At 39.1% G+C, this 18,436-nt stretch overlaps 1 protein-coding gene across 9 annotated transcripts in view; it reads left to right on the top strand.

Annotated features, from left to right (window-relative positions):
• Positions 1-18,436, top strand: part of SOX5 (SRY-box transcription factor 5) — a 341,279-nt gene that overhangs the window by 114,697 nt on the left and 208,146 nt on the right. For all 9 annotated transcript variants that reach the window (XM_040595770.1, XM_040595774.1, XM_040595773.1 and 6 more), the window contains one exon: positions 1,068-1,278. In XM_040595770.1, the coding sequence (XP_040451704.1) occupies positions 1,068-1,278 (211 nt within the window). The remainder of the gene's footprint in view (positions 1-1,067; positions 1,279-18,436) is intronic.

The raw sequence follows: 18,436 nt of genomic DNA, 5'->3' as shown, positions 1-18,436 counted from the left end.
TAAGGGGATAGGATAATGAAAAAGAAAAAACCCACAAAACTTCTGGAGAATGTGATCAAAATAAAAATTGTTCATGTTTGCAGCATTGTTTTATGCATTGTATGTACCCTGCAGCAAGCTTTGTTCAGAGACAGTGACCTAAGTTTTGCCAAGTATAGATGGCATATGTTAGCAAAGGGAAAAAAGGTTTCAGAGATGTGTACAGAAAGGTAGGATACAAAAGAGACATGAAAGGGGAAAGGAACATACGCAGAGAACATTGCTTTATGCTGAAGGAGGCGTGGAGTAGAAGGCTCTCATGTTAATGAAGGCAAGTTTGAAGATGCTGGAACCAGTTTTGGTTTCCATTAAAATTAATGAGTAGACCTCTGTGGGCTCTCACATAAGGAGGATTGTGTGTACGTTCTGGGAAGTCACAGAGTTTTGCCATTGTGCTGCCAGTGAAAGTCATTAGGACCACCTTTGTGAAAAATAATGTCTCTGCAAGAACTGGAGGTATGAGATGGAAGAGGAGAATAGAAAGGTAATTAGAAAACAGAAAACAATTGTTTCATCCTTTATAGATGGGAGAACTGCTTGAACTGTGAGTTAAAGTAAGTCATATGGCAAAGGGCATTTAATACTTAGTTACTATTTCATTTCTTACAACAACTAGCCATCAAGGCATTAAGTACCTTCTAAAGTCAGGAAATTAATGGTCCTTGTAAAAATTGAAGATTTTTTCGAAAGAAAGCTGTAAAAGAGCAAACAATTAAAGGTAATCAATACCATTGTTATTAGGAAACCTACGAGTACACCACTTCTTCTCAATTAGGCAAAAACTGTATTTTATGTTTCTCTTGCAAGCTAATCTTTGTTCACTTCAGGCTGTAATCTTGGTTTATGCTTTATGGATGGGCTTTGTTCTGGGTGTTTTTGAAGCATTGCATGCCTTTTTAAAGGTTTCAACAGAGGAACAAACAGCAATGAAGTCAAAGAACAAAGGATTGTTTTTTCTTTCCAATCTTTATTTTTTTCTTCTTTAAGAAAAGAAAGAAATATTTCATCTTGGTTTTCTCCTCTTTCAGGAAGTTGATGGCAATAAAGTGATGTCTTCATTTGCCCCGCACAACTCATCTACCTCACCCTTGAAGGCAGAAGAAGGTGGGCGTCAGAGTGGAGAATCATTGTCCAGCACGGCCCTGGGAACCCCTGAAAGGCGCAAAGGGAGCCTAGCGGATGTTGTAGACACCCTTAAGCAAAGAAAAATGGAAGAGCTCATAAAAAATGAGCCAGAAGGTAAGGCCTGGGAAACTGGCAAAAATTTTCTGTTTTGTTTTCTTTTCTGCAGATTCTTTGGATGCATATACTTTTTAATCTTCCCATTTTCTGCTCCACGTGCTTTTTCTTGCTAGCAAAATCAAAGTAAAGAACTAATAGTTCTTGTCTACATTTGAGATAATTATCAGCAATATCCCATCATAGCTAACATTTTTAGCTTCTCCCGAATGAGAGCCTTTGTCTGACATAACAGTCTTTTTGTCACGGTTGTAGTAGACACAGCAGCCTCCTCAACATGGGTACAATGAACGCTGTAACTCTAACAGCCTGGGGGTTATCTATACCACTACTCCTTCCTCCCCCATTTCTAGAGCAAAAAGCAACATTATCATTAATATCAATGTTTTTGTGAAGTTATCTAGTAGACATGTCATTATTTCAAAGGTAAGAAGTTAAATCTGGAATTCATTAAAGCTTTTGTGTGGAACACGTCCTGTTATGTCATGTAGTGCAGGTCCCATACAAACAGAAACACTATGGGCTTTCTCTACGTTATACCTGGTCAGTAAGTTTCAACCATGGCATATAGGCATCATCCCTGGAGAATCAGTTTGGTTTTGAGACTGTATGTCCAGTTGGTGGCAATGCCACTTGTGCTCTGTGGGCAGAGACTAAAACCAAACATGTCGCTTCTGAGAAGCCACAGAACAGCTTGCTTTTAAGTAAGATTATCAGTTCCTACCTATTTGGGACAGATTCAAACCCCTGACTGGAAGAAGAAGTTCTAACTGTATTCTCAATAGGTATCCAGCATGCATATCTACAGCTAGATTTTCAGGGGACTGTGAGCCAGTTGGTGGTGTGTGAACATGCTGAGCCTTGTTCCCTAATGCTCAGTACTAAGGCTTTATTTTCATTTACACTCACCTATCCTGTTGTAGAAATCTGTTTCAAATGTTTAAAAGCATGGCCCTCAGAGCCCACCTCAGTGTTGAAGCATGAACTGACAGCACCTACAAGAAAATTTTAGGACAACCTGCATACTGGAATGAAAGTACAGGTGCAAACACAGCCACACCATCACATACGTGAGCATAACAGGATGGTAAATTAGTTTTCTCTTCTTGACTGGAGTGTGCAGTATGGGGCTGCTGGGAAACAAATTCTTTGTCTAAGCATTTTTTTTGAATATTACGTATAATCATAGCATTTTACTTTGCATTTACGTTGACTTAACGGTCAGTGCCATGACCTACCTTGTACTTTTGAATGGAAAAGATCTTTCCTGTATATGGTATGGAGTGGGAGGGAAGGAGACCAGACTTTTCATATACAAGAGAGGAAAGAACAGGGGGTTCTGGGTGATGTATAAATACTCTGTTGAGTATGAGGTTGTACAAGCTGCACAGACTCCATTAAGAAAAGGACACAGATAGACATGAGTGGTTACAGAGCCTGTCCATTATCTCAGCTCTACTAAAATGAAAATATACAGTACAAACAAAAGATCTACAGCTTTGTGAAGAGATTGAGAGAGAGAGGAGGGGGAGCAACTGAATGTTGGGCTTTGCAAATGCATGCAACAGAAAATCTTTTCTTCCCTCTAGCCATTGTTCTATTGTCTTTCAAAGGCCATTAAAATGAACAGCAGGTTGTGATGAAAATTTCATTAAGCCCTAGTTAAATCATTATGAGGGTGCCATATTCATGTCTCTGCTTACTCCCCGTCCAGGAAAAAGTGAATAGGAAAGGGTTAGGGTTTTTTTTTTCCCCTTTCTCCTTAAAAGCGAACTAACAAAAGTTCAGAAGTTAGAAGAGAATGGGAAATGGGACATGAAACAAAGGAGGCCAGAGAGGTGAGCTGGCTAGGAAGAAAATTAGACTTGCATAAGAGCATTGAAAGGTGGTGAGGGACAAATACATCATTTTGACAAATCTCCCTCCCCCCTTCAGCCAACATGATTGTTTTTAGAGTGGCTAATTAAAAAAAAAAAAATATTTCTGCATGCAGATGGCAAGACTGTTCTTAGAGATCCTCCACAAATGCGAGGGTCTGGGGTTTTTTTGCCTAAAAGAAGCATGTACTACTGTAAGCAGTGTCTTCTCTGTTTGAACTCCAGCAGAAAATCTACTTACTGTCATGTCTTCTTCACATAGTGCTGAAGTAAAGTTGTCAGTCATCACCGGTTGCTAGTCAGGTCATATTAATGAGTTTCCCTGTGAATAAGATAAGTGATAAGTTGGAATGCTTTGGTAGTACATGTAGGTAACAATTCAACAATATATGTTCACTGTGTATTTCAGTGATAATTTTTAGTCTTGCTAGTTTGTAGAGCTTTGTAGGAGAAGACCAGGAATCTTGGTTAGGCTTTGCTGCATTATGTCAACAACAATAATATAATACTTTATTTCCCTTTGGGGAGAAAGGGAAACATTTGCACCAGTAGCTGAGGTTTAATTAAATCAATTTCCTGTGAATCTTTCAAAGACCAGATATGAGCCAGATTTCCATTTCTCTGTGTACTCAAAAGTTTATATATTATTTAACTTGTACAATGGGCTGTGTTTGCTCTGTTTTTATTGTTTGAAATTATCTTCTGAATTACTGTGGGAAATTGGCTTTTGAAGCATTCTTTCAAATGGCCTGTTTCTTCAAAACCAGAAGCAAGAGAAAGGCTGGTAGACAACTTCAGGTCTTGATCCGAACCTCGTATCAGTCAGGGAGAAGACTTCTCTTCTCTGGAACGGGTTTTGAGGACAAGTGAGATATTCCAAAATATTGATAACAGGTCTGACTGTTTTTAAGAAAATGTATTGATACAAGGTAAATGGTTTTCTTAAATCATGTTTGTTAGAAAGTAAGAGTTAACACTTAGTAAAGTTGTCAGTAAAAGACAAGTATTTTTAGAGTGTTATGAAACATACTGCTCAGAGTGCACAAATGGACACATGTATGTGCTCATATGTGTAAGCACATACATGTACACACACATGAGCTGACAAGGGAAGCATCACTGTTCATATAAATGGTTTCCATGTTGATTTGTTGTATATATGCCCTTGGTCAATGTCCCCTGTAGGAAGTGATGCTATCTGTTTATTCCTAAGAACTTTTGAAAAGCTTGTTACTTTCTCCTCTTTGCCTATGCATATGGTTTTTGTTTTCATTTGCTCTAAAGCTCCGTGCTCTCCGCACCGCCCTCAAACTTGCCATTTTACTCCTGCTGTATGGAAGTATGCGAATGACAATGAGTCACACTGACACAGAGACATAGAGCGTTTTGGTGAATCTAAAACTTGTGGAATTTTACTCATTGTAAATACAGTGGTCATTTTTTCTTTTCTCAAATTCTGCGGAAAATCCTTATATGCAGCTTTAGTATTAGGCCCCCAGAGGCATAAACCTATTATTGAAGTCACACAATGTTATTTTACATGAAACATTCTGTTCTTTCTAACTTGAACTTCAGAAGGGGAGTCAGTCCCCTTTTATTCCTGGTATACAATAATGAAGATAATGGAGTGGGTTTGGAGAATCCTTATATACTGTGACAGACCTCAAGCCCTTGCCCTGAGGGTTGTCTGCCGACCATGGGATTCCTTTTGCAGCTAAAATCATTAGGCGAATGAGATACAGGCATGTTTTTCTTCTGTTTTCTTAAGGCATCAGAGGATGGCAGAGACTCTCTGTCTGTCTGTTCTCCTCATTTGTAGAAATGAAATGGAAATCTCTTTGAAGTCACTGAGCTTGACACAAGTTCATGAAAGCAAAGACCAAAGCACCCACTTAGCTTTTTCTTGCACTATTAATGGGATTGGATTGCTATATTTTAATTTATGGCCTGGGCTTGTGGAAAATTAAATCTCTGAAATCTGTTTAGCCCTTCCTCTAAATGTATGGCTTGGCTTCTGCAAAAGAAATAGGCAAACAAGTAAATTCTCTCTTATTTTTAGAATAAGCCTGAGTACGCACTGGCTCTTTGCATGTCCTAACTTTTAATTAAGAATCAATCTCCTTTTTCCATTTTGACAGTATATGTTTGTAACAGGTTATGTATCTGTTTATCTTTCAAGTTTCTATGCTGTATCTTCTGAGTCCAGATCTATGTTATTGTACAGAATTTGTAGGAATTCTCAATAAAGGGATTCATATGGGCATCTATCTTACCACAGAGACTGTTCATATGAATGTGTGCGTGTGGGAGCACACTCATTCATCGGCGTGGCTCATTCTCTAAAATAAGAACCTCTCAAACTCAATTTGGTTTGACCATTTAAATAAATACTTTGAATTTTATATAAATACATGTACACAGATGTACATAAAACGCATGTGTTATATATATTTAGATGTAAATATATATAAAAACACACACACACAAGAATTTGGTTGATGTAGTGTTTAATATTGTTCCTACTCTATAATTTCAGTGTAGTAGTCCTTAGGTCTTCTGAGCAGGAACAATTAACCTCAGGTGTTTAGTAAACAGGTAATATGTATGTTTGCAGGCAATGTGAGTTTTAGCAAGCAATGGGAGTATGAGAGCCTTGTATTAGAATATGCTGCACTACTATAAGTAATTACCTTGTTGGAAAGAAAGGGATGAGAAAGGCCTCTTGGGCATGCTTTTTGTCTTCTGAACATCCCCCAAAGGCTATTGTTGTTTGATGTTTAAGTTTACGTTATAAATCACACCACCTGTCCATATGGTAATTTAAATGGCTGTTATTTAAGCAGTTCTGTAGTCTATAAATGTGAAACATTGTGAATTCAGGCTCTTTAGTTGAAATAAGATCCCAGAATATCTTCTACTATTATCAAACTTTTAATCAACATATCTTGTAAAGAAATAAAGAGGTCTCCCTCTTCTCAAGCCATAAATTCCAAAGCAGATCATTAATGGGCACAAGAAGGGGAGATCTTTGACATGCAGTCTCTAGTTTTTAAATCACATCTGATGAGACGGGAAGAAATAAAGTGAACAGATTCGGGAAGAGCCTAAGGATACTCTAATTGGTTGAGGTTTGAATTTCTTTTATTTGGTTCTTCACTGTCCCTTTGACAAAGTACATGTTGAAGAGGCTTTGTAATGCTGTTCTACTGAAGGACAAACAAGGATACTTTGCAGTTGAGTACTTTTAAGTTTTGTTCATAGACCACTGCTGCTGTGGAAGGATGCTCCAAGTGCGTCGTGGTTCCATGTTCATCTATGCAGTCTGTCCCCAGAAAGTGTGTCTTTTCTTATAGAGCAAACAGCATCAAACTTCCATGGACTTCTTTCAAAGACCCTGCCATATGGAAACGTGCATTCATGTACTGCTGATAAAAATAAAAAATAATCTAAAAGAATTTAAAAGATAAAATTTATGAAGTAGGCCTATATGAAGAAAAGCCACTGTTTAATGCTGTAGTAGCTTAAACCTTTATTAACAAGCGCTTTAACTCTAGAACAGAGGTAGCGTAGTTTGAAGCCCTGCCAGCTCTTACTTGCTCAAACCGAAGTTTATTCATTTGTCACCTTCAGTTTTAAAGTGTTTTCCTTCCTAATAGTTTAGCCTGATAGTCACAGTTTATTTCAATGCATGTTTTCAAAATTTGCTTAGATTCCCTTCCAAGTCTGTCTTGCTTACATCCTCAAAGGTTTGTAGCTTTTGGATTTTTCTTTTCTCTTTTGATAAAGGCACCTGAGGTGCTGATACAGCATCTTAAATATAGAAGAAAGCATTATGGTCAAGTGAGATTTAGGAAACTTGTGCTTTTGGAGAGAAGATGCAGCCGCTCTCCCCCTCCCTGTTTCAGAATGAAAGTCTTCTGTGACAGAACTCCATAATTAAAATTTCCTTCCAGAGTACCTTCACTCCATAATATTGGATGAGCAGCAGCTAAAGCAAAATGCTTGATCTCTCACTTCCCATCTTTTACAATGCAGCACGTAAGTGGTTCACCAAGACCAAAATAATCATTTGAGCTCCTGCCTGCCCCTAATTCCTTATGTAGCCAGACTGTTCAATAGCCATTATTCGTTTCAACAGGGGGTTTCAAAACTTGCTGCCACTCTTACCCCTACATAATTTTTATATGCCTGTTGCCCCTAGTGTATTCCAGCTAGATCAATTTGCAGTCTACCTTCATTTTTTTTTTTTGTGCGCGCTCTCACTCTCTTTTCTTTTTTTTTAATACATTTCCCCCTCCCCCAGAAAAGCCATTAGCTTTCTGAGCCTCATTTCAGTCCTTGGATCACTGCTGGAGAAACCTCTGACCCAGACTGGTAATATACAAATATACATGAGGGATTGTGCCAGCTCTTTCTCTATGTTTATGTGGCACAGCTTTTGGGGATGTCATTTATTCAAGAGTGAAGAGCGAGCCACCTGTTTCTCAGGCCTCTTGTCCCTCATATTAAAGGTTCAAGCCCTTGCTGAATAGTAACATCTTAATCTGGGCAACATACACAACATTTAGCTGAAACCTATTTGTCAAGCTAGCAGGGTTTGTGGCATTTTTTCCCCCCTCTCTCTTACCCCCGAGGCGCTTGTCACGACCGTGCATATTAAAATTAATCAGACCTCCCAGGCTTGTGTGACTGTGTGGTTTAACATGAAGAAGTGGATATCAAGCATTTGCCCTAATTAAATAGGCCTGCTTGGTTTTGTTCTAGTGGATACTTGGTCTTTTTTTTAATAAGAGCTGCTTATGGAGGAGGCACGGCCAGCTCTAGAGTTAGTGGAGAGCTCACTTCAAAGTTTTCCCCACCACCTGCGCCCAGGATGCTGAGACCTGAAGGGCTCCCCATGTTCTTTCTTAACAGCACAATTTGTGGGAAGTGGAGGGGGATGGGGAAAATGCGGCCAAATGAGGGAGGGGGTGATCAGGGAAGGAGAGGCGAGGAGCTGGGATGAGCATGTGGATTGGCTTTTTGAAGTTGATTAAGATGACCTATCATCCTGTCTGATTAGCTTTAGATCTCAGTCTGTGCCATGAGCTATTCACAAGGCTGTCTTGTGTCTTCTGTTTACCAGAAGCAAGGGAAAGCCTCTAGTATGGCAGGGAGCGACATTTGCAGCAACTCCCACTTGCTTATTTAGCTAATGAAGTAGCCTTGTAAAAACACTCTTAAGTTTGAAGCTGTTGCTTACTTTTATTAGTTACTGTCTGTTTAACATCGATATTTTTAAGGTGGTTTGAACGTTGCCACTTTCACATAATTGTATACATCTCCCGCATTGTAAATTAAGCTGTACCGGCAGACTCCTTTCATCATATTTTCTTCTCATACAGTTTAATTGTATTGTGGTTTCCATGTTGCCTCAGGAGAAAACATGCTATATGCGTGTGATTTCTATACTGTAATGTATAAATCCAAAATGCACTCAAAACAGAGTAAGGGGCAGGGGGGCGACACACCACCCTAAAACCTGTTAAATAGTAATTAAGGCTTGATACCATTTAGCAATTCAACAAGTTAATTTTAGCCAAAAAGACTAGAAAATTTGGAACAGTCAACATTTTTAGACAAAATGTTCCATTGGAATTGATATTTTTTGTTTTTAGATGTTTAAGATGATTAATCTGAAAGAGAAGTGAAAACATTTAAATTAGGCTTAAATAAAACATTTTGGGTCAGGTGGAAACAGCTTTTCTCCTGACTTGGTTTGGCAGCTGAAATGAAAAAATTCAAACTAGTCAAATGAAAATGAGTTTCAAAACTGGAAAGGTTTCAGGGGTGTTTTTGTATCTAATGACCTGAGAAGGACAAACGAGCAGTTGTTAAAAAGACACTTATATGCATCTGAATGTTATGCACTGTGGTTTTGAGGGTAAACTGTAATATTTTAGAAAAGCTTTCAAACTTGAAATCCTCCAAATGTGCAAACTTCTGTGTCTTCTGAAGCCTCAGTCAGAAAAGTTTTGCAGCACCTAGGGCATTTTATTTTGAAACAGATTTTGGAATTTTTACCGTACTTCATGTGTTAGACATACTTGGCATGTCTTTGCAACAGAAAGCTATGAGCCCATTCTAGAGGGCCTAGAAATGTGCAGTCATTAACACCCCCAGAATTTGATTTTGCTTTCTGTTGTAATTCTTGCGATCCAGTGCACAAGCAGAAAGCAAAGCTTTTTTTATCTGTTTCCATAACAGTTCAAATCACTGAAGTAAAACCCAGCAGGTAGGAAGATACTCCATTGAATTAAAAATTTATTGCATGTCCATGCACTAACTTGTTGCCATCTTTCTTTCTCTCTCTCAGTATTATTATTCCTATTTTATTTTTCATTTCAAACCTTAGCACAACCCAAATATAAAGAACCATATTGACACTGCCAAGCATCTGTCTGGTGCTTGACAGCATCATAGAAACCCTTCCACTGTTTCATCTGGGTTGCTATTGGTTATTTAACAACACAATGCAAACGGTGCAGTGTGGGTGTATATGAAGTGGAAAGAAAGGTTGGGGGGTGGGGGGGTGGGGTGGGGAAGGAGCCCTGTACAAGTAAACAGATCTTTCATCATATCTTTTGTTTGGTCTGTTTGCTGTGTGCTATTCAGTAGTCAATAGAAGTTGTTTGACGGTTGTGCAAAAGGGTAAGAAACCTTCTCTTAAACTTTTATTCTCCTGCATTTGTCTCAGTCCAGAAAGTTTTCTGCTTTTGTTTCTTTTGTCTCACTTTGTTGTCACCTGTCTGTTGTTGAAGGGATTTTGTCATTGCTGTTTAGCTGATGTGACGTAAGCGGATACTTGCGAAACGCTCCCCATGGAGCAGTGATCTTGTACAGGTGAAGTGGACATTTAAAGAGCTTATGAAAGGTTTACTGTGGTGGTCTTTGGGGCAATAGAGTTTTTTCAAGCTTGTGTTTTAATGTATTTAGCCGGGGGATGAAAGTGAAAAGTGAGCAAAAGGAAAATCAGTCTGTGCTTTCTGCTGAAGAATGCCCTGTTAGCACTTGCGTGGCTTGGTAAGGCTTTCTGAGATGTTTAGCCTTGATTTAATTCGTATTTAAGATCTCTCCTCCCAGCACATTAATATAATGTCAATGTAGAATGCATTGCATGGTGTAATTACTGAAGAGAGCAGTAGTTGGGAAAACAGACGGTAATTGAACACATGGCTGTTTATTACAACAGGACAGTGCTCCTACGCTGGTATTTAGGGCATTAATAGGGAAGAATTGATTTGTTGTTTTAAGATGAATTCAATCACTGTTGCTTAGGCCTTTGTTTGTTCAGGCCGACTTATGCTTTGTTTGTGTTATGTGCCCAAGAGGTTTACACACCACGGCGTGGCATTAGTCATGCAGAGGGCTTGGGAGCAGAGAGCCATTTAAATGAACAAAGGACATTTTTCTTTTTGGCTCTGTTTATCTTCCTCTCTAGTTTGTTACCCTCTAATCTATCTCCATCTCGCTCTCCCTCTTTCTCCCCCACGCCTTTCCACCCCAAACATTTTTGGTCAATGCAGAGATCCTCCCACCTTCCTCCTTCCCCCTCCTCTTTGTTCACTCTCCTGAAGACAAATGGAGCTCTGATTGACAGGTGGCAATGCAGGGTTGTGGCAGGGTGTAAATAGGAGTGGTTGCTCCCAACTTTGTGCAAGGAAGAATTGGCGTTGTGGGGGAGGAACGTTCCGACTTGGAGAAAGACCATTAATTTCAAAGCGAACAGAGGGGCAACGAGATGTGCCACTGCACTTCTCAACTCTGGTGTTTTTGAAAGAGGGAACGTGCACCTTTTGTGGTTCCTGCTGGCTTCCACTCTGGTTGGACCCTGTGCTGGCCACATCCTGGGATTTCATGAGCCTTCTGCCCTCTTCTCCTTTTTACTGACGTGAGGCAGAGGAATGAAGAGAGAGCCATGCGACTGAAGTTGAATTCCTGGGCTACTCTTTGTGAGCAGTATGGTTTGTATTTTAGGCTCATTGTGCTTGAGATGAATCTTGTCTTGATTTATTTCTGAGTGTGGGAGAGTTAATAGATACTTCATAAGGCTGTGGGCCAAGTTCTGCTCTCAGATGTAAGTTCACAACTCCCGCTGAGTATGCAAGAGCTTTAAGCAGGTAACGTTTGACCCTGTGCAGGATTTGTAAAGAACCCAACGTGGATTGGTTTTTTACCCCTATGCAGACAGGGATTAGGCCTTTTCCTAGAAAGAGCATTAAGAGAACTGAAATGTAACAACAAAGTCTCTGCAGTCATAAAGTGCTAGAAACGTGTATTTCCCAGATGGTGAGATGCTTGTATCAAAGAAATACAGCGGATGAAGAATTAGCACCCAGACTTGCCTTTTGGAGGTATAGAACGTACTAGCTTATACAGCACAAGGAAGGAGAGGCACAGGTGTGTGACATGGAGAGCCAGATTCTTCCTGTCAGGGAGAAATAGCAGTTTAGCACACATGATCATACACTGCAGCATGCAGGGAAGGATATGAAGCTCAGTTGTTCATCTGAGCCTTTTAACTGTAATTAATTCAATTATTAAATCTTGGAATAAATAGTAGAAGCACAGGAGATGACAGCTGGAAGAGAATCTGAAGTCCAGCAGTCTTTTTATACATGCCTGCAATCACAGACAATTTGTTGTATATGGGACATGCTACTTGGCCATTACTTAGAAATCTTTTCTGAAAATCTAGGAAGTGTAGTTGCAAAGGCCCAGCCCACATACCCAAGGGGAAATTTCCTTCCCACCGTGAAAAAAACCCATACAGTTATTGTATCACACTGCCAATAAGCAAGAATGGTCACGACTAAAGATTTATACAGCCCCAAAGTTACAACTGGTGTCCAAGTGCTTTATCAGAAAGGAAGGTGTCTCTCCCAACTTGGAAGTAGTTATCCAAGTGCCCTGTGTTTCCAGTACAGTTTGGAACGTTGCATTAGTTTTGTACTGTAGATCAGCCCACACAATCTCAAGTTAAATAGTCTAGAGACAAAGATCACATGGAAGAAGAAAGCCTTTTGGTTTTGTGTGCATCCTTGCTCCTTTTTGCTAAACTTTTTTTTTTTCCTTTTCTGTTTTACCCACAACACATATCCCATTTCAGTAACCGAGCATCTTATCTCCCACAGAGTCAGGCACCAGCGGGGAAAAAAAAAAAACCAACAGGCAGATAAGTCAAAAACTAACCAGAGAAATGGTTTCAACTGTAGTCGTTACTGTGTATTCACTCAATCCTGTAAGATCACTGCCTTGTTGCAATGTATTTTTGTTGGGGATGTCTATATACTAGACTTAAATAAAGCAGTGTATTTCCAGATAGTTTCCTTTCCTTGTATGTGAAATTAATATATGAAAATGAGACTAGAGGACAGCAGGCTTTTGCTAATGATTTTCAGCTGCAACAATTCTGGATTCCACACTGAGCTTATGTACAGCCTTAATCAGCAATGCTGTTTAACTAAATATGGAGACATTTCACTGAAGATTATTTTATTTTAAGTCTTTTTTATGCATTTCCTCTTGCTGTGTCATCTAATTGATTCACAGCTCCTGTGAAGCTTGGGGGTATGGGACACATATCCAGGCAAAATGCATTCTTCCTTTACAAGTTTGGCCAAGTCAATCCTATCTGAGTTCAGAGGAGTTAAGAAGCTGTCATTGGGAATCATTCTGTAACTAACCATAAAATCATTAGATGAGTAATACACATGACGTAGGGGTTTAGGCTGTAACATGTTCTGTCTGTTGAAAAAAAAATAAAAATGCAGTCCTTTTGAGATGGTCGTGTTATTACATTACCATTTCTACCAGTATTTTATTGCTAGACAGGTTACTGAATGGGGGAGCACAGGACCCAGTGGATGTTATACAGTATTTTAAAGTAATGGGGCCCACAGAAGACAAAAAGGTGCTTTCTTACATTGTCAGACTGCAAAATTTTCCCAATTTTTCTAATGTAGACTCTTAGTTTTTGGTTTTGTGGTGGCTTTATGCCTTAAATATAGCACAGAGCAAACTGCCATTAAGGTGCTAGAGAGAGAGAGTTCAGCTGCCAGTTCCATTTCATCCTTGGTTTCTCAGATGTCGTTGCTAACAAATGATCTTCTTATATTGTACTTTATAAATGTTCATCAGAAATCAGACTAAATCTATCAACTGCAACACTCCTAAGCATTTTCAGGAGCAAACATGTATGGCCGTTTTTTAACTCATCTGCTTCAGCCCTTTTAGTAGACAGGTCCCTTTAAGCATAAATAGAGGTGAAAAAGTATCAAAAGAAGAAGAAGGAAGATACCTTCTGCATTTGCATAAACAGGGACCAGTGTGGGAAAATGAAACGGGGAGACAACTTTTATAAGCTTTTCTGCGTAACTCTTCAAGGGAGGTAAAAGATGTGCTGTAGCATTCTTCAGACTTTCTCTTCTTAGGATGCACCTTTGCAATCTCACTAATCTTGGGATAGTAGAAATGCTAGTGGGGATTTATTTGTTTGAGCAAATATTATTATTTTTTTCTCCAAATGTTGTTCCTACTGGAAGAGGGCATTGGGATTCTTCAGGCAATCCCAGGTAGCTTTCCTCCCCAGCTGAATGCATTCCATAAAGCTGTCAGTTCTTTAGCTTAATACTGGGTCTTAGTGTGTTAATTCAAGGCTTTCAGTGATCTAGGACACAACATGTGCCAGGAGTAGGAACTAAAATTAGAGGCAGACTTTTGGCTGTGAGAGCTGCTTGAGGCTACTTGGGGTGAAAGAGGAGGGAAGAGGCCTGACGTCAGTCACAGCCCAAAGACTGCAAGATGTCCAAAGCATCCCCTCAGATACAGGTTTTTCTGCCACACACGCTGTAGTGAATGACCCTTCCTTTTTTGTCTCATCCCACACACTGATACAGCACTCTGGTTCGTTTCACACACCAACCCCTCGTCAAAAGCTCTCGTAGTTCACTTGTTACAGCAAAGTCCAGCTCTTGGTATACTGGGATTGTGACCTCTCCCCCCCCCACACCTCCAGAAGAGGAATGAAAACTTAAATAGTAGCTCATCTTTTATAACATGTACATAAAAAAAGTGAAAATGTTGTGAAACAAGGTGAAATCCTTATGAAGGATTCTAAGTCTCCATTCATAGAGAACAGCTGTTGATGATGTAACCTAATGGTAAAAAAAAAAAAAAAAAAAAGATGGCGAAATAAGGCTGAGTGACAGGAAAATTGCTTCTTCCTCCTTCACTTCAGTGAATATATTTTATTATCTAAAATTTTATGCTCTTGGCTGTATGCAAGAATCATTTTCCTGAATTTATATATATATAAATATATATATTGTAATTCTGTTAAGGATTATGAATGAGGAATAATTAGGCATTATTGTTTGGTTATGTAGATTCTCTTGTGATCCCTTCTTGTTTACTTCATTTAAACTGTCAATACTGTTCTTGCCATATAGAAATAATGTCTGTGTTACTTCATGAATATGAGATTACAGGGACCTTGTTTTAAATTGCTGTAACACTTGTTCCTCCTCTGTGATCATTTCAGGCCATCTGAAACATACTCTTCTTTTGTGGGGAGATAAATACTCAGAAACACAAGTTCATAGACATTTAGTCTTTACTAAAAGATCTTCACTCTTTACCTTAGCCTGGCTCATCTCTTTCTGTTAAAGTCATAAGGCTGCATTTTGGAACTGGTGTGTGAGTCACACAAATGTAAGAGGGGGTCCTGGTCTAAATAAGATACTTAGTGGCCATTCCACAGTAAGAGAATTTTGCCTTATATTCAGACATAGAAAGATCTGTAAGTTTTTATTGCTAGGGAAAAAAACCTTCTCCTCTGAAATCTGTACTGTGAATCTAAACTCTGATATTTCACTCCTATTCATGTACAGCACTTTCTTTGATGACTGTTGGAGTTCTGATCTCACAGGGAGAGGAGAATATTGGAGTTGAGATTTCTTGAACAGAGCTTAGGGGATAATATTGTGTTTAGTTTGTTTCACTAGATGCAAGCTAATCAGAGAATAATTAACAGTCAAAATGCCAAGGTCCTTATTCATGTAAAGGATCTCGTATTGAAGTCCTCAATAAAGTAACACTCACATTGAATTCAATGAGACTTTAAACTGAACAAATGCTTCAGGATTTGTCCCCAGCTATTTTGTCTCTGTCAGTTTTTAATGAGCATCCTATAAAAGTGTTTAACAATTGTACTGACTTTGATTTTTCAAGGTTTTGGAGAAAATTGCTTTCTCAGGTTGTGGAAAAAATTGTTAAAAAAACCCAACCATTGTGATGTCTAACATACTGTAAGCAGATTCAAAGACTCTCTGACCTCATGCTTTCTGATAGGCAGTACGTTAAGGACATTATAGAGAGTACTGTATAGAAATTGATGGGAGGAAGAATTACAGCTCATAGATGTAGGCATTTTAGACCTCATCTTAAGTTCTTGGGATTGAGATAAAATTTAGATAGAGAGGTAGTTATAGATGCCAGTATTTTGTTTGTTTGTTTTATAAATGAAAGGGAAAAAAATGCCACTGTTAAGATCACCATACAGATCCTGGTGTTTAAATGCCACGATTTTGTGTCAGAAGAAGCAGCTAGTGTATCTGGATTCATCCTTTGCCTTGCTTCCCTCGGTTGTCACTGAGAGCTCCCAGGCTGAGACAGATGGCTGCTGGTTTAGTTGTGTGCGTGGGAGACAGGAACTTCCACATGTGATTTTTTACCATTTGGTAGTAATTAGTTTGTTGTATAAATTAACATTAACTGAACCATTCTTCAGGCATTGTTTGTAATTATCTTCTTTGAGCCTCTGAGTTGTATAAAGAAAGAAAAAGTGGGAAAAAGCTGCTTATTTTGTACAGGGAAAGGACTCTATCATTACAGAGAACATAGCAGCAATTATCATTGTGTGCCCTGTAGACTGAAAACTTTGGATTAAAACCTTTAAATAAAGCAAGATATTTTTTTTCTATAAATATTAATGGAAATTAATGATTTAGAAGTTCAGATAGATTTTTTAAAATTTGTGAGAATGAAGTATGAATGCAGCAACAGTGATCGTGGCTTTCTGACATCATCATCATCATTACTGCCACTACAACTACCACTGCTGCTAGTTTATTTGATGTGTGTTTATAAAGCGTAGAGGATTTCTTATTTTTTTTTTAAATATATGTTCTCTCGATTTTATTCCAACTTTTTTTCCCCAATGTTGAAATATTTCCTGATTTTTTTTTTTTTTTTTTTTTTTTTTTTTTTTTTTTTTTTTTGTGGTAGGCAGTGTGCATCTTGTGTCTGTATATTGGGCAATGAACTATTGTTAGCACTGGTTTTCTCTAGGGATTTCTGTCACTTCCAGCAACCAGCCAAATTGGAATTGTCAGGAGAACAGCCTCTCGCATGTTCCTTGGCACTTCTGTTTTCAGACTTGGCCAAAATCCAGACATGCAGAGGTTCATGGACATGAAAAATAACAGGGAAAATGCCCTCTGGTATTAGCCCAATATTTTAGTAATGTATTGGGAATCTCTCAGTTCATTTGCTGGAAAAGTTCAATGCTTCAGCAAGTAAGAAAGTTTTATATTTCGTTAGACTGAAGTTCTGCCCTTTCCTACCCAGGAGTAGGTGTGAACTGGTGTCAGTGTCTGTCTTTTAGTATAGCTCTCCTGCTCTGGATACAAAGCTGGCAAGATGGGCAACATGGCACTGTGCAGTAAATCCTCTCGCGTATAGGCTAGGTTGCAGTAGTAAAACTCAGGTACAGTCCATCACAAGGTACTCCACAGCTTCATTAAAATTAATTTAGTATCTGAAGGGTACTCTCTAGAGAAAGGTTCGTGTGACTTGAGTTTTAAAGTGTCTTGGCATTTTCTTGTGAAATAAAATGAAGACAGTTTCAGACCCAGACTTGAACTTGTCCAAGTAAATCAGTGCTGATTGTGGTTTTACCTGAATTTGTTGCATATGGGGCCCTGAGAGGTGTGTTTGGGTCATCTGTCTCCTGTCAGAATTGCTGTTCATATTTACTTTGGTCCAGATAAACAGTTTTACCTGGACAATAAATGCTAAAAGAGGACTTGAAATTCTGAAATGAGTACGTATAGGTGCAGCTTAGTTAAGAATTGTTCTGGTTTTCATGGCACAGTGAATTAGCCTATATGAAGCTCCGTGCTGTTTGGGAAGAGGAAGGTGGGATGGAGCATGTGGGAGCTTTAGTGGCTGGAAATGCAAAAGAAAACAAGCTAAGTATGCTGAAACCTGTGGCGAAGAGAAAGCTGCTATGGATGGTTTTCTTTCTCTTTTTCTTTCTGGCAAGGGTTAATGCCGTAACCAAGAGTGTCTGTGATTCCCTGGCTTTTGATATCAATGAATCAAACATTTTCTGAACCATTGTATTGAACACTTCCTTTCTTTTTTTCAACTATGAAAACTGAAGGTGCCAACCGTGCTTTGATATTGATGTGACAGCGCAGTGGATAGGCTTGCAGTTAGCCGAAGTGAGCATGTGAGCTTTTCAGTTCACCTTCATCCTGCTGAAGGGTTGTGGAACAAGAAGGAAGAGCTGAACACAGCCTTTTGTTGTATGAAGTATACAGCTGCAGCATCATTGTACCAACTGTAGGGCTATATTTTTCATCCCTGGAGGAATACAAGGAGGAAAGATTGGTCCTGTGGCTAAAAGCACAGAGCAGAATCAGAAAATATAATTTCTTCTGGTTTTTGCTTTGTGGGTTTTTTTCCCGCACAATTGCCACATGAACTTCATTCTCTGTGTCTCAAGTTCTGCCTTTTTAAAGCATGGTTGATAATAGTAACTGTGTACTTCTTCACAGGGTTGAAATCTGGTTACTGCTTGGGAGATGCAATCTGACAGTGGTCCCACTTAGAAGAAAAAACTAGTCATAGGTCTGAGGAAACAAGGAGGCTGGAGATGTGTCTGTTAATACTCAGCCCCATTTGTCTGCTTAACCAGAAATGAGATTGCAGGTTGAGTTAGGAAGCCTTTGGCCTGAATTCAGTAGCTTCCTCACAGGCAGAGCTCACTTTTTGCCTCGATGGGATTTCTGCAAGCGGAGCAGCTGCAGAGTTGGGCCTGTAGGGCTGTTGTGCAATGTGAAGTTGGCACTGCAGCTTTGTGCAGTACATATATTACTAGGGAAAGATTTGGTTTCCGTACCTCCTCCTAGATTCTGCTTTCATGGGCCAGACAGTTGTCCTTGTGAATCCCTTAG

Source organism: Falco naumanni, chromosome 5, assembly GCF_017639655.2.
Source record: "Falco naumanni isolate bFalNau1 chromosome 5, bFalNau1.pat, whole genome shotgun sequence".
Classification (NCBI taxonomy): domain Eukaryota; kingdom Metazoa; phylum Chordata; class Aves; order Falconiformes; family Falconidae; genus Falco; species Falco naumanni.
This window is presented reverse-complemented; position numbering and strand designations above follow the sequence as displayed.